This window comes from Cygnus olor, chromosome 6 (assembly GCF_009769625.2).
Source record: "Cygnus olor isolate bCygOlo1 chromosome 6, bCygOlo1.pri.v2, whole genome shotgun sequence".
In the NCBI taxonomy this organism is placed as follows: domain Eukaryota; kingdom Metazoa; phylum Chordata; class Aves; order Anseriformes; family Anatidae; genus Cygnus; species Cygnus olor.
In genome coordinates, this window is record NC_049174.1 from 11,954,211 (window position 1) to 11,973,393 (window position 19,183).

The following is a 19,183-nucleotide window of genomic DNA, read 5'->3' on the forward strand; positions in this document are numbered from 1 at the left end:
CCTTCCAACCCAAGCCATTCTATGATTCTATGATCTATTTTTCAAACTATGTGGTAGCTTTTGAATTATTTATGTGAAAATACCAGCAATATGACAGGGATATGTTTCTTTCACAGACACGGATTACTAAGGTGTTTCAGAAGGAGAAATGTGACTCTGCCTGCAGAGTGCCTCAAAATGGGTGCTGCATGAGCCTGCTCAGCTCTAGAGCCATGGGTGCAATAGGCATCCTCATGCCTGCAAGCAAAGCCTTCTAAGTATGAAGCTGAGATACCTGGAGATATCTCTCATCCAACTGGAAAAGGATGGAGGGGAGGATAAAAGGTGGGGAAAGACCAGATTTTGGTAAGAGTTGACTTCTGAGCCAGCAATATTGGGACAGTCCCAGTATGGACTGAGACACCCTGACAAATTCAAGTGTCTGGCTGGCTGGGAGGGTGTGTGCTCCCCACACTACTGCACACAAAACCCATGCCCAGCCCGTGACATGCAGCATTGCTCAAGAGGCAATGCTACTGAGATTAGGCAGAGAGACATATGAGCCCTTGCAGAGGCTCCGTAGGCTCTCTGTAACCCAGTGAGTTCCTCTGACCTGGGGAGAGGAAGAGGGACCACTGCTTCCCTTGGGGAGCAGCAGACAGAAGGTCTGCAGGATTTGCCAGGCTACATCCCAAGAAAAAAAAATAATACATCATCAAGCTGAAACAGACACCTGTGCCTTTGCTTTTATTACATCCGGGACCGCCCCTTACATTTGAGCCACTTGGGTGCTGAAGGGAAATTTTCCAGTACTCCTGATGTAATGGCACCAGCCCCACAAGTTCTGTATGCAGATGTCTGAGTTCCATGCCAGTCTTTTTATGAGCAGGTAGGTGCCGCCTAGTCCTGCTGCCCCCATGATGAAGAGCCCTCGATTAATTATCTGCAAGTACAAAGAAATCCTGGCATTGTCAGGAGCTTGCTCCCACCCTGCAGTACAAAGCAAAGCACCTGCAAATCACCTGCAGCAAGCACACACAGCTGCTAACTGGCACTCAGTGCCTGAAGCCAGCCCTCACTGCACTGCAGGCACATGAGAAGGGCTACAGACCTTTAGTCCTCAGAAGCAGGACCATAGGTCACCACACAGCTAATCACAGCACAGGGAGCTCAGAACAGGCCGCTTCCTGCTGCTTTCAACATGTACTGCCTTCTGCTGCAAGCACATCCTGGCACAGTGACCAGCGAAGCCCCTTGGCCAAACAACCCAGATGCCTGGTGCCAGCCAAAAGAGCAGCCCTCGTCCAGCACGTGCCAGGAAGATGTCAGCTGTAAGGATTATCCAGGCCGAAGGAGCAGCTTCAAGCAGGGAGCTCCCAGCACTGGCTAATGAGGGAAACACATGCTGGGAACACACAGGACCCTGCACGTGCATGGCCCCCTAGGCTTGATCCTGTGCCACCCTCCTGCAAGTGGGCTGTCTCAACACCTTCACCCCCCTGGCAATATCCCACCACCAAAGCTCTCTCTACTGCAGCTGGGCAGTGCCAGTATACAGGATGTGGGGCTCACAGCAAGGGGAGGACGGGCACAAACTCTTACCTTTTTCTGCCATTTCCAGTGCTGAAGTGCCTTGTGGTAGCGAATTCTGCTGAAGGTCACCTGCGGGGATTGCATGATCAGGTCACCACCTCTGAGCCAGGTGGGAGCAGCTCACAGAGAGCTAGGATAGTGGGGAGCAAGCTTTGGCCTTACCATTGTGTAGAGTGGGATGATGGTAGAAGGCATGAGGGCATGGAGGAAGTTGTCTACCCGCTTCCGGAAAATGAACCATGTTGAATTGACATGCTCTCGCATCTGTAAGAGAGCAATCCACCACCAGCTTGCAGGATGTCTTGGAAGAGCCCCATGCTCTTTGGTAGCTCTTCCCCAAGCTCTCACTGCATGTCTCAGGCAGGCACCACGGGGAGCAGAGCCTGCCTGGCCTGAGCATTCCCAGCACAGAGTAAGCAAACAGACAAATATGGGTGACCCCTGACAAGGCCCAAAGGCAGCACTGCGAGAGCTGCCATCTCCCTGTCCAATTGTGGGTTCTTCACTGGGTAACAAGGCAGGACACCGCTGCATGGATAGTCCCCAGGACCACAGCCTGTGTGCTGTTTGCTTACCTCTATGTAGTTGTACATGGCTAGATCTGAGATTGCATGGTCATCTGGCACCCTCAGCCTAGAGAACTCAGGGAGGCAGGCACCTGGGAAAAGAAAGCAGCTGCTCACAGGCAGCTCCCCAGCAGGGCCTGCAGCTGCTTTCAGCTCCAGAGAGCTTCCCTTCAGCCATCTCACTCACCAAGGTCATTGTGGAACTGGTCCATTAATTCATCAAAGACCAGACAATCCTCAAAGCCCTGGGAGGAAGATGGGAGGGTAAATAGGCAGCAGGAGTCACACATTCACAAGAAATGCCCTCATATACTCTTAGTTAATGTAGCTGTTGGCAAGCATAGTGTCTCACTGACCACAGCTTCTGAGCAGGAGGCTTCCTGCCAGGGATCTTGCAGAGGAATGGTAGCGGGTGGCCTTTCCAGGCATCCTGGGTCTCCTACTGGACCACCCATCTCCACCCACCCCCAAGCAGTCCTCTGCCTCGTGGAAAGGTGGCACCACCGTCCTGTCCCTTGTCTGCTCCCCAGAATGCAGCCAGGTCCAATCAAGCAGATAGGTATCTGGAAGGAGTTCAACACCTGCCCATGCAGAGGACATCAAACTATGGAATGGGTCAGCCCTTGAGTTCTGTGGAGCTACACTCTAAAAACGGGCATTTCTGGGTGAAAAGAGTGGGGACCTGACTGACACAGTCCAGGCCAAGCTGTGAACTTACTGCATTCATGCCCTGTCCGTAGAAGGGCACAACAGCATGAGCAGCATCTCCCATCAGCACACACCGGGAAGCAAGGTGGTAGGAGGAGCACTTCACAGATATCATGGCCTGGGCTGGCAGCAAAAAGTAATCGTGCTTCAGCTCTCGCCTTCAGGCAAAACAACAGATACTTCACTTGGTGGGACTGCAAGAGACAGCAAGAGCAAACCATGCCACGTCCAAGCTTAGGAAGCTAAGGCCACAGGCACTGTCCGCCTTGGTATGCAAAAATCACACCTGTTCACTGTTATATTTGTGCTGGGAAAAACAAGTGGAACACCTATTTCATGAACTTCCCACTACACATTAAGCAAGCGTGATGTACGTACATTGAATAACATGATTTCACAAAGGCAGATAGCTTTGCTTCCCATAGCCGTGGCACAATATATTCAGACCAGTCTTGCTCAGGATCCTACTGACACCAGTCAGTATGTGTGCTGGAAAGGCTGGTTCTGGTCACCACCACCACCAGGACCCTCAAGGGCAGTGAGATGCTCCAGCTCCATGCTGCTGCCCTGGTGCCATTTGCCCAGTAGTGAGAGCCAGCCAGGGTCCCATTGCACAGGGAACATCATGCTGCTGGGAACTGCCTGCTCTTGTCTCACAGACCTGACTCTCGTTTTAGATACAGTTAAGTGCCAAACTTTGCATAGTCAGCACAGTTTGGATTTTTTTTTCCAAGAATGACATCTGCCAGCCTAGCTTTTCTCAGTCTGTTAGCTGAGTTACACAAATGCTGAGATTTTAGATATTTCAACAGTGGGACTAGCTTCATACTGCTGTTTTCTGTGCACAAACCTCACCTTAGCTCTAGTGGAGCCACTTTACTCACTCAACCCTAATATAAAAAAGACCCACAGGTTATTATCTGCTAATCCATCTCCTGAGTTCGAGATCTTCAACAGCAATACAGAAGCAGTAGGAGGTGACCCACTTTTCACTTCCCACAGTGGCAGGGCCTGGACTGTACCTCCAAGGTACAGAACAGTGCTCAACTGTGACTTAGAGATTACTGCAGGACGGGACTGTGTCTTGCTGCTGAGCCTGTTACTCCACTGAAGAAGCAATGTGGACCCAAGACTCTCTGTTCCCCCTCTCCCACAGACCATGAAGAGCCACTCTAGCAGTGTTCACATGATGCTGGCCCACCAGCTTCAGCAGAGTCCATGTCACAGCAAGCACATCCCCTGGTGTGGTGGTACTGTGCTGAGGAGCAACAAGGGGCAATGGGGACACTTACTCTCCAATGAGGGGGATAGAGTCTGGAAAGTAGGTCTGGAAAAAATCCAGTACTTGCTTGCCAGTCGTTAGCTTCTCGAATTCCTCGAAGGGCATGAAGAGTGTGCAGGTGAAGGACTTGTCCTGTCAGCAGGGGAGGAAGTTTGGAAAGAAGCCCAGAGGCCACAAAAAGTACCTGATGCATGGGACAGCAGCTCAATGCCCAGCCTGTTGGTCACCCAGCTGTTGCAGTGGCCAGTCTACCCAGTGGGGACCAGCGCCTAGTCACCCCATGTCCCATGGGTGTTTACATGTGCTGGGCATTGCTGGGGTGAAAGGGGTGGCAGACAAAGGCAGTGCAGGATTTGCTAAAGCAGGCCTGGCAGGCTGCATTTGTACTCCAATATCTGGTGGATATCATCCAGCTGCAGATAGGGAGGCAGCTGAGGTACCTGCTCAGCTCTGTGGAACAAAGCTAGCTCTGGGGGTGCTGCCCTGCACCCCCCAGGTGGGGGAAACACCTGGCTCACGCTGGGGGTACCTCCAGGCACCTCTCCAAGCAGGCATCAGCCCTCCCAGCCCACGCCACGTGTCTGCCACCACAGCCAGTTCCTTCCCACAAGCTCCATTCCCATGCCCCAAAGGAGCGTGCCTATGGGTTATCACCATGTTGGGCAGTGCAATCATCATGAAGGTGTTTCTCGGCCAGATGTGGAGGTAGTTTGGTTCCATGGCAAACTGAAAGAGAAATAAAATCACCGTGTATCCCCGATCTGCTGTGCCTGGCTTCTCCAGCCTAGCCTCAAGTTCCCTCCACACCAGTACACTAGTTCCTGTCCCTTGTACCTCAGGAAGAAACAATGACCTCAGGGCCCCTTTCCACTTCCTATAGTGTCTAGTGAGACACAGAGCAAGAGCAAGTGCAGGGCAAACCGGGGAGAGATCTGCTGGTTTGTGCTTGCTGTTGTCCACACAGGAACATTTGCATAGCCCCAAGAAATCTCAGAGCTAGAATGAACTCCATAGCTCTGGGGCAGGCCTCTTGGGATTTCCAGAGCCTAGCACTAAGACATTGGCCCCACCAATGAAAAAGAAACTCTGAAAACAGAAAGAGATGCCTGCCTTCTCCTAGGAAAGCTTTAAGCCCTTGGGAGGCTGACTGAACCCCAAGTGAGAAGTGAGTTCCTCTAACACTGCTGTAGCAGAACCATTATGAGAGGCAATGGGTGTCATACCTGAAGGGGCTGCAGCAACCCTGGGACAGGCACACTTACGTCTCCATCCCTCGGGGGGATGGTCAGCTCCATGTAGCCGTGAGGAATGTACTCGTGACTGTAGTTGAAGCGCGTTTGCCTCATGAACTGCTTTCTGACAGTTGAGAAGGCTCCATCACATCCCACAATGAGATCGTAGGTGACTTCCAAGGGCGGCTGGTCAGATCTGGAGGCAGGAGAGTCCCTTGGAACAACCCCGCCATAAACCCCAGGCCAGCTCATCATCCCAGGGCACAGAAGACCTGCCTTTTGCAATTTGCTGCAGAAACGCCTGGGTCACCTGCAGCATTATTAATCTTCCAGGATATGGGGAGAATGCCTTTCACTGAAAACATCAGAATAAATAGTTTTTCTGCAGACTGTCAAATGTGTAATTCTGCCACATCTATCCAAGTACACAGCAGGCACTGTTGGTATAATGCTGCTGTTGCGTAGACCCTCCATCCCCAGATAAACGGGATGACATGACCAAAACTTAACACAACTGTGAAACAAGGTCATTACCTGCCCTTTCCGGTGAGCAATCTGACCCTGAAAGCCAGCACTACCGAGACTGGCACGTTTACTTCTTGCACAGGTCAGCAAGCATGTGTCTCACCTGTTACAAGTCTGCTGGGGGAGGAACTTAAGCTTTTTCAGCCTCTCTGTGAACTCTGCTTTGATATCTCTGCTTTCCAAAGCTGATGCCAAGTTTTGTCCACTCAAGAGTAACACAGTAGTTTTGAACAGAAATTGCTCAATTGTTTGAGGTTTTATGAATTATTAAGCAGAAATGACCGAACACAGCACTTTATCCCAGGCTTGTACAGGACTTACCTGTTTATGGTTAACATCCCCAGCTTTGCATTGCACTCCATGAGCTTGTGTCCAAAGTACAGTCTAGTGTTGGAGTATTTCTCAGCAGCTGTGAAAAGACAACTACAAGTAGAGGCTTGTACTGACCCCAAAAATATTTCCAAGGGATCCCTAAATTACAGGGATTTTTTGCTGTTACTGCAAGTCAGACTGTTGTGCTGAGCAGTGGCAGGCAGGTGGGGCACACTAGGATGTGTTTAGTTAACTCTGGTGAAAACTATTTAAAAACTGCAAGGAAACCTAAAAAGATTTCTTTCTTCCCTGCAGCGACATGGGTATTCACCTTTCTCCACCATCACTATGTAGTATTTCAGGACAGGACACAGTGCCTGCAGCCAATGGGAAGTTCAGGGAAATGTCACAGTCCCTAGGGGTGTTTAAGGAAAGGTTGGATGTGGTGCTGAGGGACATGGTTTAGTGGGTGACGTTGGTAGTAGGGGGATGGTTGGACCAGATGATCTTGAAGGTCTTTTCCAACCCTAATGATTCTATGATTCAACCTGGACAGCACACAGATTACACACTTTGCCGCAGTTTCTATTTGGCTAATACTATCGTGGGCCACAGAAAATGCCACAAGATGTAGCAAGGCTGAGGAGATACCTCCTGTTTTGGCTGGCAAAGCCCCAGTCAAGAGCAAACATGGGGAGAGCTGCTCCTCGGCGGTTTCTGCACCTGCAGAAAGGCCTCAGGGGGACTTGTCTGAATATGCTTTTGCTGCAGAGGAACAGCAGAGAAACAGCACAGGAGGAGAAAGGGAAGACAACGCAGAAGCACCAGCTGCAGCAACGTAGCCAGCGCAGCTCTGCGACAAGCATGTGGCCACAAAGACAGGACTTTGTACATTTTTGTAAACAGAGAGGACTGTACCCAAGTTAGCAAACTGCAGACTGCTCCTGCAAACAAAAACTCTCCCAGACTCCATGTCTTATCTAACCACAAGGGATAAAACATTGTTCTTTCTGAATTCCTCAAGTGAGTCTGAATTCTGCAAATTGCTCAGCTGGCACTTCCCACACTCAGCAGATGATGTGTTGTTCCTACCCACCTCAACCCTCTGTGGAGAGGGTAATTAACTACAGAGCAAACAACCTCACCAGACCTTCACCTCTGTAACGTGCAACGCAGCTCCTGCCTTGTGTTTCTGTTCATTTCTTACCTACAGCTTGCTCTTCCATGGATGCTAGAAGATGGTGTTGAGCACTCGAATCTCAGATCTACAGTGCAGGCAGAGGATTTCATTTCAAGTGCTACTGCTGAATTCTTCTTAGTAATGCAGCTGGTTTGCATATGTGCAAGAAAAGCCTGGGGCTCAAAGGCACTCAGCTGCAGTCTCCCGTTCATCAGGCAAACCCTAAATTTTTGGTGACTAGGACATAAAAGTGTTTGCAAATGGACCTGGAAACTTACCTGTTAACAGCTCTCTGTTTAAGTTTGCTCTGTCCACAGAGAGAATGTACTGCAAAACAAACAAACAGAGAGTGCAGAAAGCATTTCTGAAGGCCATTTTTCACAGGAAGATGACACATGCCACCCCCTCAAAATCCCCTAGTAATGGCCCTACTGAAACTGGGGTGCTTCCTTCATACAATCCCATCCTCACTCACAGCATTAAGACCATAAGCCCAGGCTGGGCAGACGTTCAAGCAGGAAACCAAAATGAGACTGACCCAGGCGCACTGCAATGAATGTACTCAAGACGAGCTGCACAGAGAAGCAAGGGAATCAAAACCTGTACATTGTGTTTGCCAGAAAATGGAAGATCTTTACAGAATGATTGGGATGCATAAACAGCTACATCAGACTAAGTATGGCAAGTCTAATGATGCATAAAATTAACGTTGTGTATTTTTTGCAGGATGGGGAGAGAGGAAATCCTGAGATGAGGGTAACCTAATTTCTTCCAGAATGCTGTTGTCTCCATTTTGGCAGGTGCATCTCACTCCCCTCCCACCATCCATCACAGAGACCCCTTGTACTCTATGAAGCACCTCCAAAGGGAGAGCATGAGACAAGTACCTGGTTCTTCTTGCCATATGGAATGGAGTATTTCTTCCCAGATGGCGTGTGTATTCTCCGTGCATGCATGGGGATGCCTTTGGACACAATCTGAAATAGAAGGGAGGAGAACCCAGTTTTCCCACCAAAGCTAAGCCGTCAAGGGGCAGGACACAACCCACAAAGTGCCATCCCCCAAACACCACTCTCCAGGCAGAATGGAGCAATCTCTGCTCATAGGGTTTCTGCAGCCAGCCAAATTGCTGGGAAAAAAATTGCAAGGTAAATGCAGCAGGATGGAGTTGGGGGTCAGCATCAAACGACAGCCAGGTGCAGGGGTATGAGCTGATGAAGCCTGAGTTCCCCTTTGCAGACGGACAAGGACCAGACTCGGAGAGCAGTGCAAACACCTGGGTGTTACATGGCAGTGGGCACTCCAGGACAGTGCTGGGTCCTGATCACAGAAGTCAGCATGCAGGGGGACCAAGAGTCAGTCCAAAACTTGCTGAGGAAGCTAGAGAGAAGAGCAGGCCTAAAGGTCAAGATCTGGGGGGAAAATACAGAATCTGGCATGTCAGAGGGGAAACTTGCCCCTTCATCACATCCTTCTGTCACTCCAGCTCTTTTGGGAGGCCACTTGCTTCTGCCCTTTCCAGGAGGGAGGAGAGGTGGGCACTGGCAGGAGTTGCCTGAGTGGTGGCCACCCAGCGAAGCTCCCTCTGCCATGCACAGAGCCCAGCTGCCTGGGCCTGGGCATCCCCAGCAGTGGCAGCTGTGCCGCGACGTGGCAGGGAGCCAGGCTGGAGGCATGCTGCCGGGGTGCTTGGCCTCAGCCTCCCTGAAAGCAGAGCTGCCCCTGCAGTGGCACCTGTCCATCACCAGCTGAAGTCAACAGCATCTCGACCCCAGAGACCCTGCATCTATAGAAGCAGTGAGGGTACCTGCTCTTCCATTCCCACAGCCTGGAGGGCCTGGCGTCCTCTGTGGGACAGGGCCAAGTTAATGCTTCTGCCACGGGCAAAGCTGGACATCCGAATATCTGCACAGAGAGAGCAGTTGGTTACACAGACACCTCCTGCATGGCTGCACCACCTGAAATCCCTGCAGCGACATCAGGTGGATGGTGAGGAGTCTCCCACCTTCCCCCATCCCTCCACTGCGACCAGCTCTGCAGCATCCTGCTGAGAAACCTGGTCCTGAGATGCTCCTTCCTCATATGGGATGCTGTTTTACATGCCATCCACACAGCAAAGTGGGCAGGTCACGTTCAGTTGCTGGGAAAGTATCTGAGCCACTGGAGAGGGGAATGGGCAGCTGAGTGTCCCTTCCTCTGTGCCTTCTCCAGTCTCAGAGAAGCTGCTGCAGCTGAGTGCAGCAAAGGAGCCACAGGGTCCTGACACCTCTGTGTAGCACCAAAGGACGTGTTATCAAAGAGAGATGCTTCCCACCTAAGCAGAGGGAGCTGAGCAATTAATGTCTGGCAGCTTCTCATCCTCTGCTGAGTGCCACTGATGCTTTTCAGGACACTGGCAAGTCATGCTCTCAGATTTCCCTGGCTGTCCAGACAGTGTGTGTCACAGAGCCTCGTCCCAATCCTGAGACAGATGCCATCTTAGCAAGAGCCACAGGTCCAAAGATTGGGCAGAGGGGTAGGATTCATCCTCCTTGGAAGGCAGGCGAGAACATCCATCCTCCTGGCAGCAGCCAACTTATGGTGTTTCAGTAGCAACAGAAGTGGATGGACATGTAGTGCTGCTTCCAGCACCTCAGTCACTTCAGGAATGATGAGTGTTATCCTCACAGTAACAGCTGAATGCAGCTTGCTTCAGTTAATTTAACCACAGGGTTTTTTAACCCAAGAAACTTCTAGCACATAGAACATCCGGCAAAGAGTTTAACAGTTCAACAGCTGTGAAGAACCATTTCCTTTTGTTCTGAACTTGCAACCTACTGGCTTCATGTGAGGCTGGCTGCTGTTCCTGCCAGAGTGAGCTGCAAACAGCTGCTCATGACGCAGGTCTTCACCATGCCCTGCTGTAGTTGTGCTTCTTCTGGTCTTAGGAGTCTCGGTTGGGCTGGTCCTCCCTGATGAGAAAGCTGCTCCCCACCTCTGGCTACCCACACCGCCCATCCTGAGACCTTGTCTGTAACTGCTTCCTGCTGCAGGGGCTCAGAGCTGTGCATGGTGCTCAGGATGGATGCCTGGGAGTTCTGGCCTGCTCCAACAACTTCCCAAGCAAGATGCTATCAGAGACCACATTTCACATGGGGCTTCTCCTACTCTCACTGCACATTTCAGTTGAGTTTCACCCTCCACAAGTGTCATTCTCATCTTCCATTTTGCTGCAGAGGTAGTGAAGGCAGACGATCTCTCTTCCTTTCAACAAGCACCTGGGCACCGGGCTGTGCCAGAGCTACAGCCAGTTCAGGCAGGAGCGAGAGCATCTCTCTGCCATGGAAGCCACAAGCTGCACACTCATGTCACCCTCTCTGAGCTGCTTGTCTGGGACACTTCAGAGCATGCCCACACATACTACTGCAGCAGTGCCATGCTGCTGCTCATCCCTCCAGTACCTGTAGTACCAGGTACCCTCCAGTACCTCCACACCTGTTTGCCAAGTCCTACTTCTGCTACAGCTGGAGCTCAGAGTAAGGGCATGTGCAGCTCACTTTTTTCCCCATGACTAAAGGTCTTCATAACCTTCAGCTTGCCCCATACATCACTCCTCAACTCACAGGCACAAGCAGAAATGAGGAGAATGAGGAAATAACCTGACAAGAACCTTGCTTTTCTGACAGCTTAAGAACTCACTTCTGCAAACACCCATGGCTAACACATAGTGCTTGCTGTTGCATGCTGTGCCAGAGATGTGCCCACTCATTCTGTGCATCATTTGGAGCCTTTTCAATGTGGTACCCAAGTTTCTGAGCATGGGCTGTGATGTTCCAGCTCCTTTGACAGCATAATGTAACTAGTAAATACAAACACTTCTGCATTTTGACAGAGGCAGACAGCTCTGCAGTAGTCATGCTTCTGTGTGCCAGGGAAGATTACACTGAGAAATGGAAATACTCCACTGAGGGCCTCTTGTGAACTGTCACACTTACCAAAATGTTTCTTTCCACCCTAATAGTTTCTGAACTTGTAGCTTTCTTCCAGTGCTTCCAGACTTTGCTACTAGCCTTCCTTGAAGGCAAGGACAACCCTCTTACTGAACATGGATTCACTACACTTAGTGACAGGAGACCCTCCTCACCACTATTTATGCTGTTTAGGAGTCAAGTCAGTGCTTTTAGCCCTATGAGCAATGCTGCAGTATTAACAATAGCAATTGCTCCCAAAGTGCTGACAGTTCAATGGCACCGTGCTATATTTCTTAATGCAGAAACTAATTTTTGAAAAATAAGGATTTGAATCAGTATTTAAACCAAGGCCACAAAAAAGGCATAATATTAATATCTGAAGGGCTGGTTCTCTCCACACAAGGCAGTGTATTTCAAATAAATGCTTCCCCCAACCATCACAGAAGCTAAAGGAAAGAGTGAAAAGGACATCCACAACATGACACTTTCAGATTCTGTTTTCTCCCTGCAGCTTCAGTGAGGTCATGCAGTTCCTCTTTTGTTTCTTAAAGGGCTGCTACGAGTAAAGGGACACAAATATATTATTAAAGCAGTAATGTTCAGGCTGCACTTACCTTCTCTGGCTTCATAAACATCAACATGGAAACCTCGTCTAGCAAAGAAACAGGCATTTAATGCACCCACCTACAAGAGAAGGATCGGGAATGATGGATGAAGTGTTTCACTATTAGCTATATCACAGATCAATACTGAACTGCATCTCCTTCACAAGGGAAAACAGCAGTTGGAGGATGCAGTCCAGCAGAGATGAAGAGACCCTTTGATCAAGAACCATAGAGGACTTCTTCCTGGAGAGAGGGACTCTGGCATCCCTGATGGGTCTGCAGAGCCTCCAAGATCATCATTACAAAAGTTAGCCATCACAGCTCATTACATAAAGTAATATCAAGTTCAGGACTTGCTTACTTGTCAGTAACTGTGCAGGACTAACCTATTCAGCCAGAAACAACAGGAGCTGGTGCAGGCAAGCTCCCTCCTCCTCTCTGAGCTATATATATGACACTAAGGGACGTGGTGTAGTGATGGGACTCAGCAAGTTAGGCTGACGGATGGACTTGATCTTGAAGGTCTTTTCCAACTTAAATGATTCTATGATTTTATATTTATATTTCTTGGTGGAATTCAGGCTACTACAGCATTCTCCTGGGAACTGGGGGAAAAAAGGTAGACCTCTGAAAAAGCAAGATACTACCTTAAAAAGGACAGCACACATCCCACTTTTCATTTAAATGGATGCCTTTTTCTTCTTTAACTTCCATCATTAATCACTGTCAGAATGAACAGAACTACAGACTCTTCCCACTCTTTTTTCCAGCAACATAGGGACCAAGAAGCTAACAGCCAAAAAGTAAAAATGGAACTTCAGGTGCTGTAAAGCTACATGCTGTCTTTTAAAGTCAGACAACTCTGCAGCTAGCAATGGAAGAAAAATGGTCCCAAACAAAAATGGAAGAGGAAGGCATTTTCTGTTAGCTTAGCATTTACCAAGTCTCAGTCCTTGCAAAACATTTCACATTAGGGACTTAGTTAAAGCCAGGAACAGCCAATGCCATGGAAGATCTGGCAGTTGACTCTGCTTTAGGTGCCCTGAAAGGACCAAAGTGCAACTTGTTCATTCCCCGTCCCCCTACTCCCGTCCCCCCGCGACTTATACTACTGTGCAGGAAAGAAAAGAGGAGTACCTGTCCTGGTACATGTACAATACCCAAACAAGGGCTGTATTAAGTGTACCTTTAAGTCTCTGCAATATCTCAGCAGCAAAGCTTTCCCTCAAAGAAGATCCCTTCTCTTAGTAAAAAGTCCTAGCTGCACTAACAATCCTTGCTGCCTCCTGCCATGAGACCCCAACCAGCTCCCTGATAATACCCTGCTCTCTGGCAGAAAAAAATAATTTTAAGAAAAATAGGATTAAAAGGAGCATTGAGATTTGAACTCAAGAGAGACGATATTATTCCCTTAATTTGCAAAACAAATCGGTTATTGAACTATGCTTCAAAAAAGTGAACATCATACAAAGGTGAAAGATAATATGGGCAAGAGATTTGACAACATTTTTCCTTGCCCATGCCAACCTGCCTGGTTACACTTGCTGTGTGTGCAGAGCAGCTCACTTGTGCTGGAGCTGCTTTTCCAGAGACCTTCATGTTCAAGCTCAGCTAGGAGCTTGAAGCTAGGAGCTCACCTTCATGTTCAAGCCGAGCAGTCACCCACTCTACTTCCCAGCAATGCTTGCATAGCCCCAGCTCCCTGGGGAGCACAGACAAATAGCAGACAAGTTGCATTTCCTACCAGACCACCTCCAACAATGGCAACTCTTTTCCCACGTGTGTTGCTGGACTCCATTGCTGTAACAGCCTCTCAACAGTGAGCTCTGAGCACTGCTGTCCCTGGGGAGGCTGCTGTCTCCTCTGACCCTGCTGCCTGCTCCCTCCTCACCAGAGGGAGGAGAATGGAGAGGATGTGGGTGGCTGAGTCATGCCTGGGTTCATTCCCTAGTTAATGTTAAAGCTCAACTCCCACCTCAGGCTGCCAGCACACCACGCTGAGCCTTAGGTAGAGACGTTTACCTACCTTGGTGTGAATGTGGTGTCCTTCAACATAGGCTCTTTTGAAAATGGCAAAGCAGTTCTGCAATCTTCAAGCACATAATGAAATGTAGCCTCCCTGCATGTGGAACAAGAGGAGAACTTGCATGGACCTGGCTTTTGGTTGCATTGCACTGCTCGTCCTTGGAATGAGTGGCTCTGCTGAGACAGTGCTGCACACAGGAAGCTTTTAAGAGGGAGGAGGTAATTCACCTGTTTTAGTACTGGGATGTTCAGGAATAAATATTAGCATTCTGCTTGTCCTAACCAGGGGACATATGTGTTTTGTTATCCAACCATAAATGTATTCTCTGACCATCTTGAAATTCAATTTTCTACTGTTCCAATAATGTTTATCCTAGACACAAAAACTAAAGGACAGTGAAAATACGTAAGTTAACATTCAGTAACTACCATTTATTGCAAAGTGAGCAATGCACTGCCCAAAACTACATATCTGTCTCAATGAAGCATGACCGAATACCCACACTAGCACATTGCAGTTCTCCATTGCATGTTCTGGTGCAGCAAGGCCCACCTGCTCCCAACAGGATGGGGAACAAGTGCAATGCCAGCAAGGCAGGGGCCCACTGGACATGGCCCCAGCCCACAGCGCCAGGCAATGTGAACAGGTCATGCCCAGGGACGGCAGCCCAGGGTCAAGGCTGCAAGAAAAGACTATGGAGATAAGAAAAGCCTGAGGTCAGGACCAGGTTCACTGATGGCAGTCAGAGTCAGGCACAGCCTCATAATCACCAGGCACATCTATAGTGGCAAAACCACCCTAAAGTTAGCCTACACCGAAGAGTCAACACGACCCATGAGCCACAGGCCCAAGCTTAAAGAGATTGCTGCCCACCCCTAAACCTCAACCCTGGTGGGGGCCCCAGGTGAGACTATTCAGGGCCATTAAGGCCTGTTAATGTGCTGGCACTACATGTAAACTAGCCACCACGCCATACAATTTTTCTGATCTATGTTACAATGAATTGACCCATGATAGCTAACTAACACATACCAAAGAAAACAGAGTTAAGAAGCTTACTCAAGGCAGGATCCACTCTGTTTTCAGACAACCCCTTGTCTGCCTGAACAGCTCCAGAAGCTCTCTCAGGATGGAGGTTGTGTTGTCTCCCTAGATTTGTTCCAGCACACTATCATTCCTGCAGGCAGCAAGCTCTCCTGGTGCCACGCTTAAATAACCCTTCTTTGATTTTGAGTCTCTTTTCATCCCATTCACAGAGCCTCCATGCAGCAAATGGTCATAGAAGGGGGAGACGTATTTTGAGGTAACTTTTGCGTAGTAAATAGCAGTAAAATTATTTATTGTTTTCAGAGCACAGAGAGCAAACCATTAGCTTCCAGCAGTGACATTTGTTATTTGGAAATATCACTCACAGCACCCTTTGAATACTTGTCCTGTAGGCTTTACAGATTACTCCACCACTGTGGCTTACCAGTTTATTAACAGCATTTTAAGGTATGCTAATTAACTCATGGACTCCTGTGGATAACACACTACACAATCATGTAGTTAAATTTGGTCTTGTAATATTGCTTTCTTAGACAGCTGGATCAGGACTGCACAAGCAGCTTCAGCTGTGGTCTGTGATTTTAGTGATCTGTGGATGCTTTTTCTGGGCAGAGGTCAGTAATGAGTGGAGTTACTCAGGCGTCAATACTGGGTCCAATCTTATTTAACATCTGCATTAACTGGATGCATCTATATTATCTGTATTAACTGGATCTGGATGATGGGGTAGTAAACTCGTGGATAGTAAATTCATGAACAACACGAACCTGGGGGGAGTGGCTGACTCATCAGTCAGCCATCCAGAGGAACCTCAGCAGGCTGGAGAGGTGGGCTGACAAAAATCTCATGAAGTTCAGCAAGGAGAAGTGCCAAGTCTAGCCTCTGGGGAGGAACAACCCCAGGCACCAAGACATGCTGGGAATCACACAGCTGGAAAGCAGCTCTGCAGAGAAGGACTTAAGAGTCCTGGTAGACACCAAGTTGAACATCAGTCAGCAATGTGCCCTTGCCACTAAAAAAAGCTAATGTTATTCACGGCTGCATTAGGCAAAGTATTGCCAGCAGGCTGAGGGAGTTATCCTTCTACTCTACTCAGCACTGGTGAGGCTGCACCTGGAGTACTGTGTCCACTTCTGGGCCCTCAGTACAAGAGAGATGTAGACATACTGGAAAGAGTCCAACAAAGAGCTACCAAGATCATCAAGGGACTGGAGCACCTCTCCTATGAGGAGAGGTTGGGAGAGTTGGGACTGTTCAGCCTGGAGAAGAGCAGGTTCGTGGGGGATCTGATCAATGTATACAAATGCCTGAAGGAAGGGTGCAAAGAGGACAGAGCCAGGCTTTTTTCAGCAGTGCCCAGCGCCAGGACAAGAGGCACTGCGCACAAAATAGAACACAGGAGGTTCCGTCTAAACACCAGGAAGCACTGATGTGCTGTGCAGGTGCCAGAGCCCTGGCACAGTTGCTCGGAAATGCTGTGGAGTCTCCTCCCTGGAAATCTTCAGAAGCCACCTGGACATGGTTCTGGGTGCCCTGCTCTAGGTAGCCTTGCTTGAGCAAGGGGGTTGTACCAGATGGCCTCCACAGGTCCCTTCCAATTGAACCATTCTGTGATTCTGTGAGAGCTCCAGCGATGGAGGCAGGAGGCATGATCCTGTAGGGAGAGCACCTGACCCAGACAGTACACAGAAGTATATAATGAAGTACATGGTCCTTGTAGATGCTGGTCTGCAAACTGACCAAAGCTAAATACTGGAATAAATTGTCCAACATTTAAGGGTTATTTCAAATGTAATGCCTAATCTAGAGGTGGAAGGGAAGGTTGAGGGGGTGCTAAATGTTCCTTGCAAAAAGTTTAGTCCTGCAAACCTGCTTTAAGATACACATCTCTGAAATGACTGCTGTTATCTCATGTTATCTCATGACTGTTATTAGCTGAGTCTTGTTCTCTATAGTTAAGTCATTTAATCTCTGTAGCACTGGGAAGGCCCATCCATAGGAGAACATCTATTGAAATGTTCTAGTGTTTAACATACATAAATTGTACTAAAACCAGTAAAAAGATTTGGGAGGGAGAGTAAGAGACCCATTTGTATAAGTCCCTCTCTTTCCAGCCCAGTTAATAAAGTATCTCTCTGTAAATGTGGTAGGAAATACCTGACTTCTTCTGATCTGAAAACATATTATCAAAGGTGGATGCTTTCAGGAATGACCACCTGGACTGACAGCTTGCTAAGAGCTCCAAGTGTAGTGGAAACTGAGCACTGCCACAGGCTGGAAGTTTTTATTCCAAGATGGTACAGATCAGCTCCTTTTGTCAAGTGTATTTGCTTACCTACTGAAAAAAGTTCTTGGCAAACTGGACTAAATGTAACCTATCAGGGATTATCTATACTGAGTGCAATATCTTCTCTTCTGAGTAGCAATTTCAAATAAAATGTAGGTCCCTGGGTTATCTTCCTCAGACTTGGTCACAAACTGCATCACGGAAAAACAGCGTAAGTTCTTTTTATTTTGGAGGAATGTTTCAACAGTCATGGCAGCATTTAGAGTCACATATCTCCTTTGTCCTACAGCAGATAACTTGTTTAAAAACAGGTGAAGATGGGAAGACTTTAAGAAAACGCTACTAAATCACTGATTTTCCTTCTGCATTAAACATAATTAGGCTGCAGAGAGCATGGAAAAGATATCACTTGGTTAAAACTTTGAGTGGGTCTTCCGAGGAATTCTAAAGGAAAACAAACAAAACACCCAGGATAGCATGGCTTTTATGCCTGGCATCTGAAAATTAGTGGGAAAAGTAAAAAGGGAAAAAGCTTGATTAATGTTCTGTAAGAAAAAATTATACTAAAAAAATAAGGAAGAAACCTGGGATTTTTTTTATTTTATTTTATTTTTCAGAGTCTAAATCCTGATTATGTGAGGGAAAGGTTGAGAAATAATGAAACAAATATACATACACATGTCCAGGCTGCTTAAGTCACTCTCCAAAAACTCTGGAAAGAAAACCATAGGCAGCATTGTGAATGTGAGGCTCAGGAGAGACTGAGAGTCAGAGCCCTCCTGGGGCAGAACGCATGAACTGCAGATAGTTGGAGGTACCGGCATTGCACTTGATGTTCAAATCAGATGACCGCAGAAGCAATTTTCTTTTTGTTTTTCTCCATTGAGAATTATTTATTCAAATACTGCAAGCCATGTCAATCCAACTCATGCAGTTAGGGCAGAGTGCTGATCTTTAGGAAAATCAAATGCCAGGATTTTGCTCTACTGTGCAAGTAACTGGCATTTGGACTGTTCATGTTCATTTTTAATTCCACAGACAGGTAATTCCTGCAGTACAAATTTACCTGTGAGGAAGTAAAGCTAAAAAGGTTGAGAGAGGTGCGGTGGTTTAACAATGCTAGGTAGCTCAGCACCACCACACTGCTCTCTCACTCTCCTTCCTCAACAGAACAGTGGGAGAAAGTACGTTGAAAAAAGCTTGTGGGTTGAGATAAGGAAAGACAGATCACTCACCAGTTATTATCACAGGCAAAACAGACCAAGCATATGAGAGATTAATGTAATTTATTACCTATTGATAACAAACTAGAGCAGTGAGAACTAAAATAAAACTAAAAACACATTCCCCCCCCCCCCCCCCCCCGCCAATCCTCTCTCTCTACCTCCTCCCCCCAAGCGGCATAGGGGAACAGGGGAACGGGGACTGCGGTCAGTCCATAATGCTTCATCTCTGCTGCTCCTTCACAGTCACTTTGACACGGGGTCCCTCCCACGGGATGCCATCCTTCCTGAACTGATCCTGGGGGGACTTCCCACGGGCAGCAGCTCTTCAAGTACTGCTCCCACATGGCTCCGTACCATGGGGTCCATCCGTCAGGAGCAAACTGCTCCAGCACAGGTACCCCATGGGCAGCAGCTCCCCCCAGACTCCCTGCTCCTGCGTGGGCTCCTCTCCACAGGCTGCAGCTCCGGCCCGGGGCCTGCTCCTGCGGGGGCTCTCCATGGGCCGCAGCCTCCTCCAGGCCACATCCACCTGCTCCACCGGGGGCTCCTTCACGGGCTGCAGCGTGGAGATCTGCTCCATGTGGGACCCATGGGCTGCAGGGGGACAGCCTGCTCCACCAGGGGCCTCTCCACAGGCCGCATGGGAGGTTCTGCTGCCTGCCTGG

General features: G+C 48.6%; 1 protein-coding gene across 2 annotated transcripts; it reads right to left on the minus strand.

Annotated features, from left to right (window-relative positions):
- Positions 1-711: 711 nt before the first annotated feature.
- On the minus strand, positions 712-14,092 carry KMO (kynurenine 3-monooxygenase). 2 transcript variants are annotated; one of them, XM_040560825.1, is made up of 15 exons: positions 13,959-14,092; positions 11,942-12,011; positions 9,185-9,282; positions 8,265-8,354; positions 7,656-7,704; positions 6,207-6,294; positions 5,391-5,556; positions 4,783-4,854; positions 4,139-4,260; positions 2,857-3,004; positions 2,326-2,383; positions 2,148-2,230; positions 1,735-1,836; positions 1,582-1,641; positions 712-922 (listed from the first exon to the last, which is right to left on the minus strand). In XM_040560825.1, the coding sequence occupies exons 3-15, from the start codon at positions 9,272-9,274 to the stop codon at positions 749-751; spliced, it is 1,302 nt and encodes a 433-aa protein (XP_040416759.1). In that variant the 5' UTR covers positions 9,275-9,282; positions 11,942-12,011; positions 13,959-14,092; the 3' UTR covers positions 712-748. The 2 variants fall into 2 exon arrangements, with proteins under 2 accessions (XP_040416759.1, XP_040416758.1); XM_040560824.1 differs by lacking the exon at positions 13,959-14,092 and adding an exon at positions 13,677-13,815.
- Between the last annotated feature and the right edge of the window lie 5,091 nt (positions 14,093-19,183).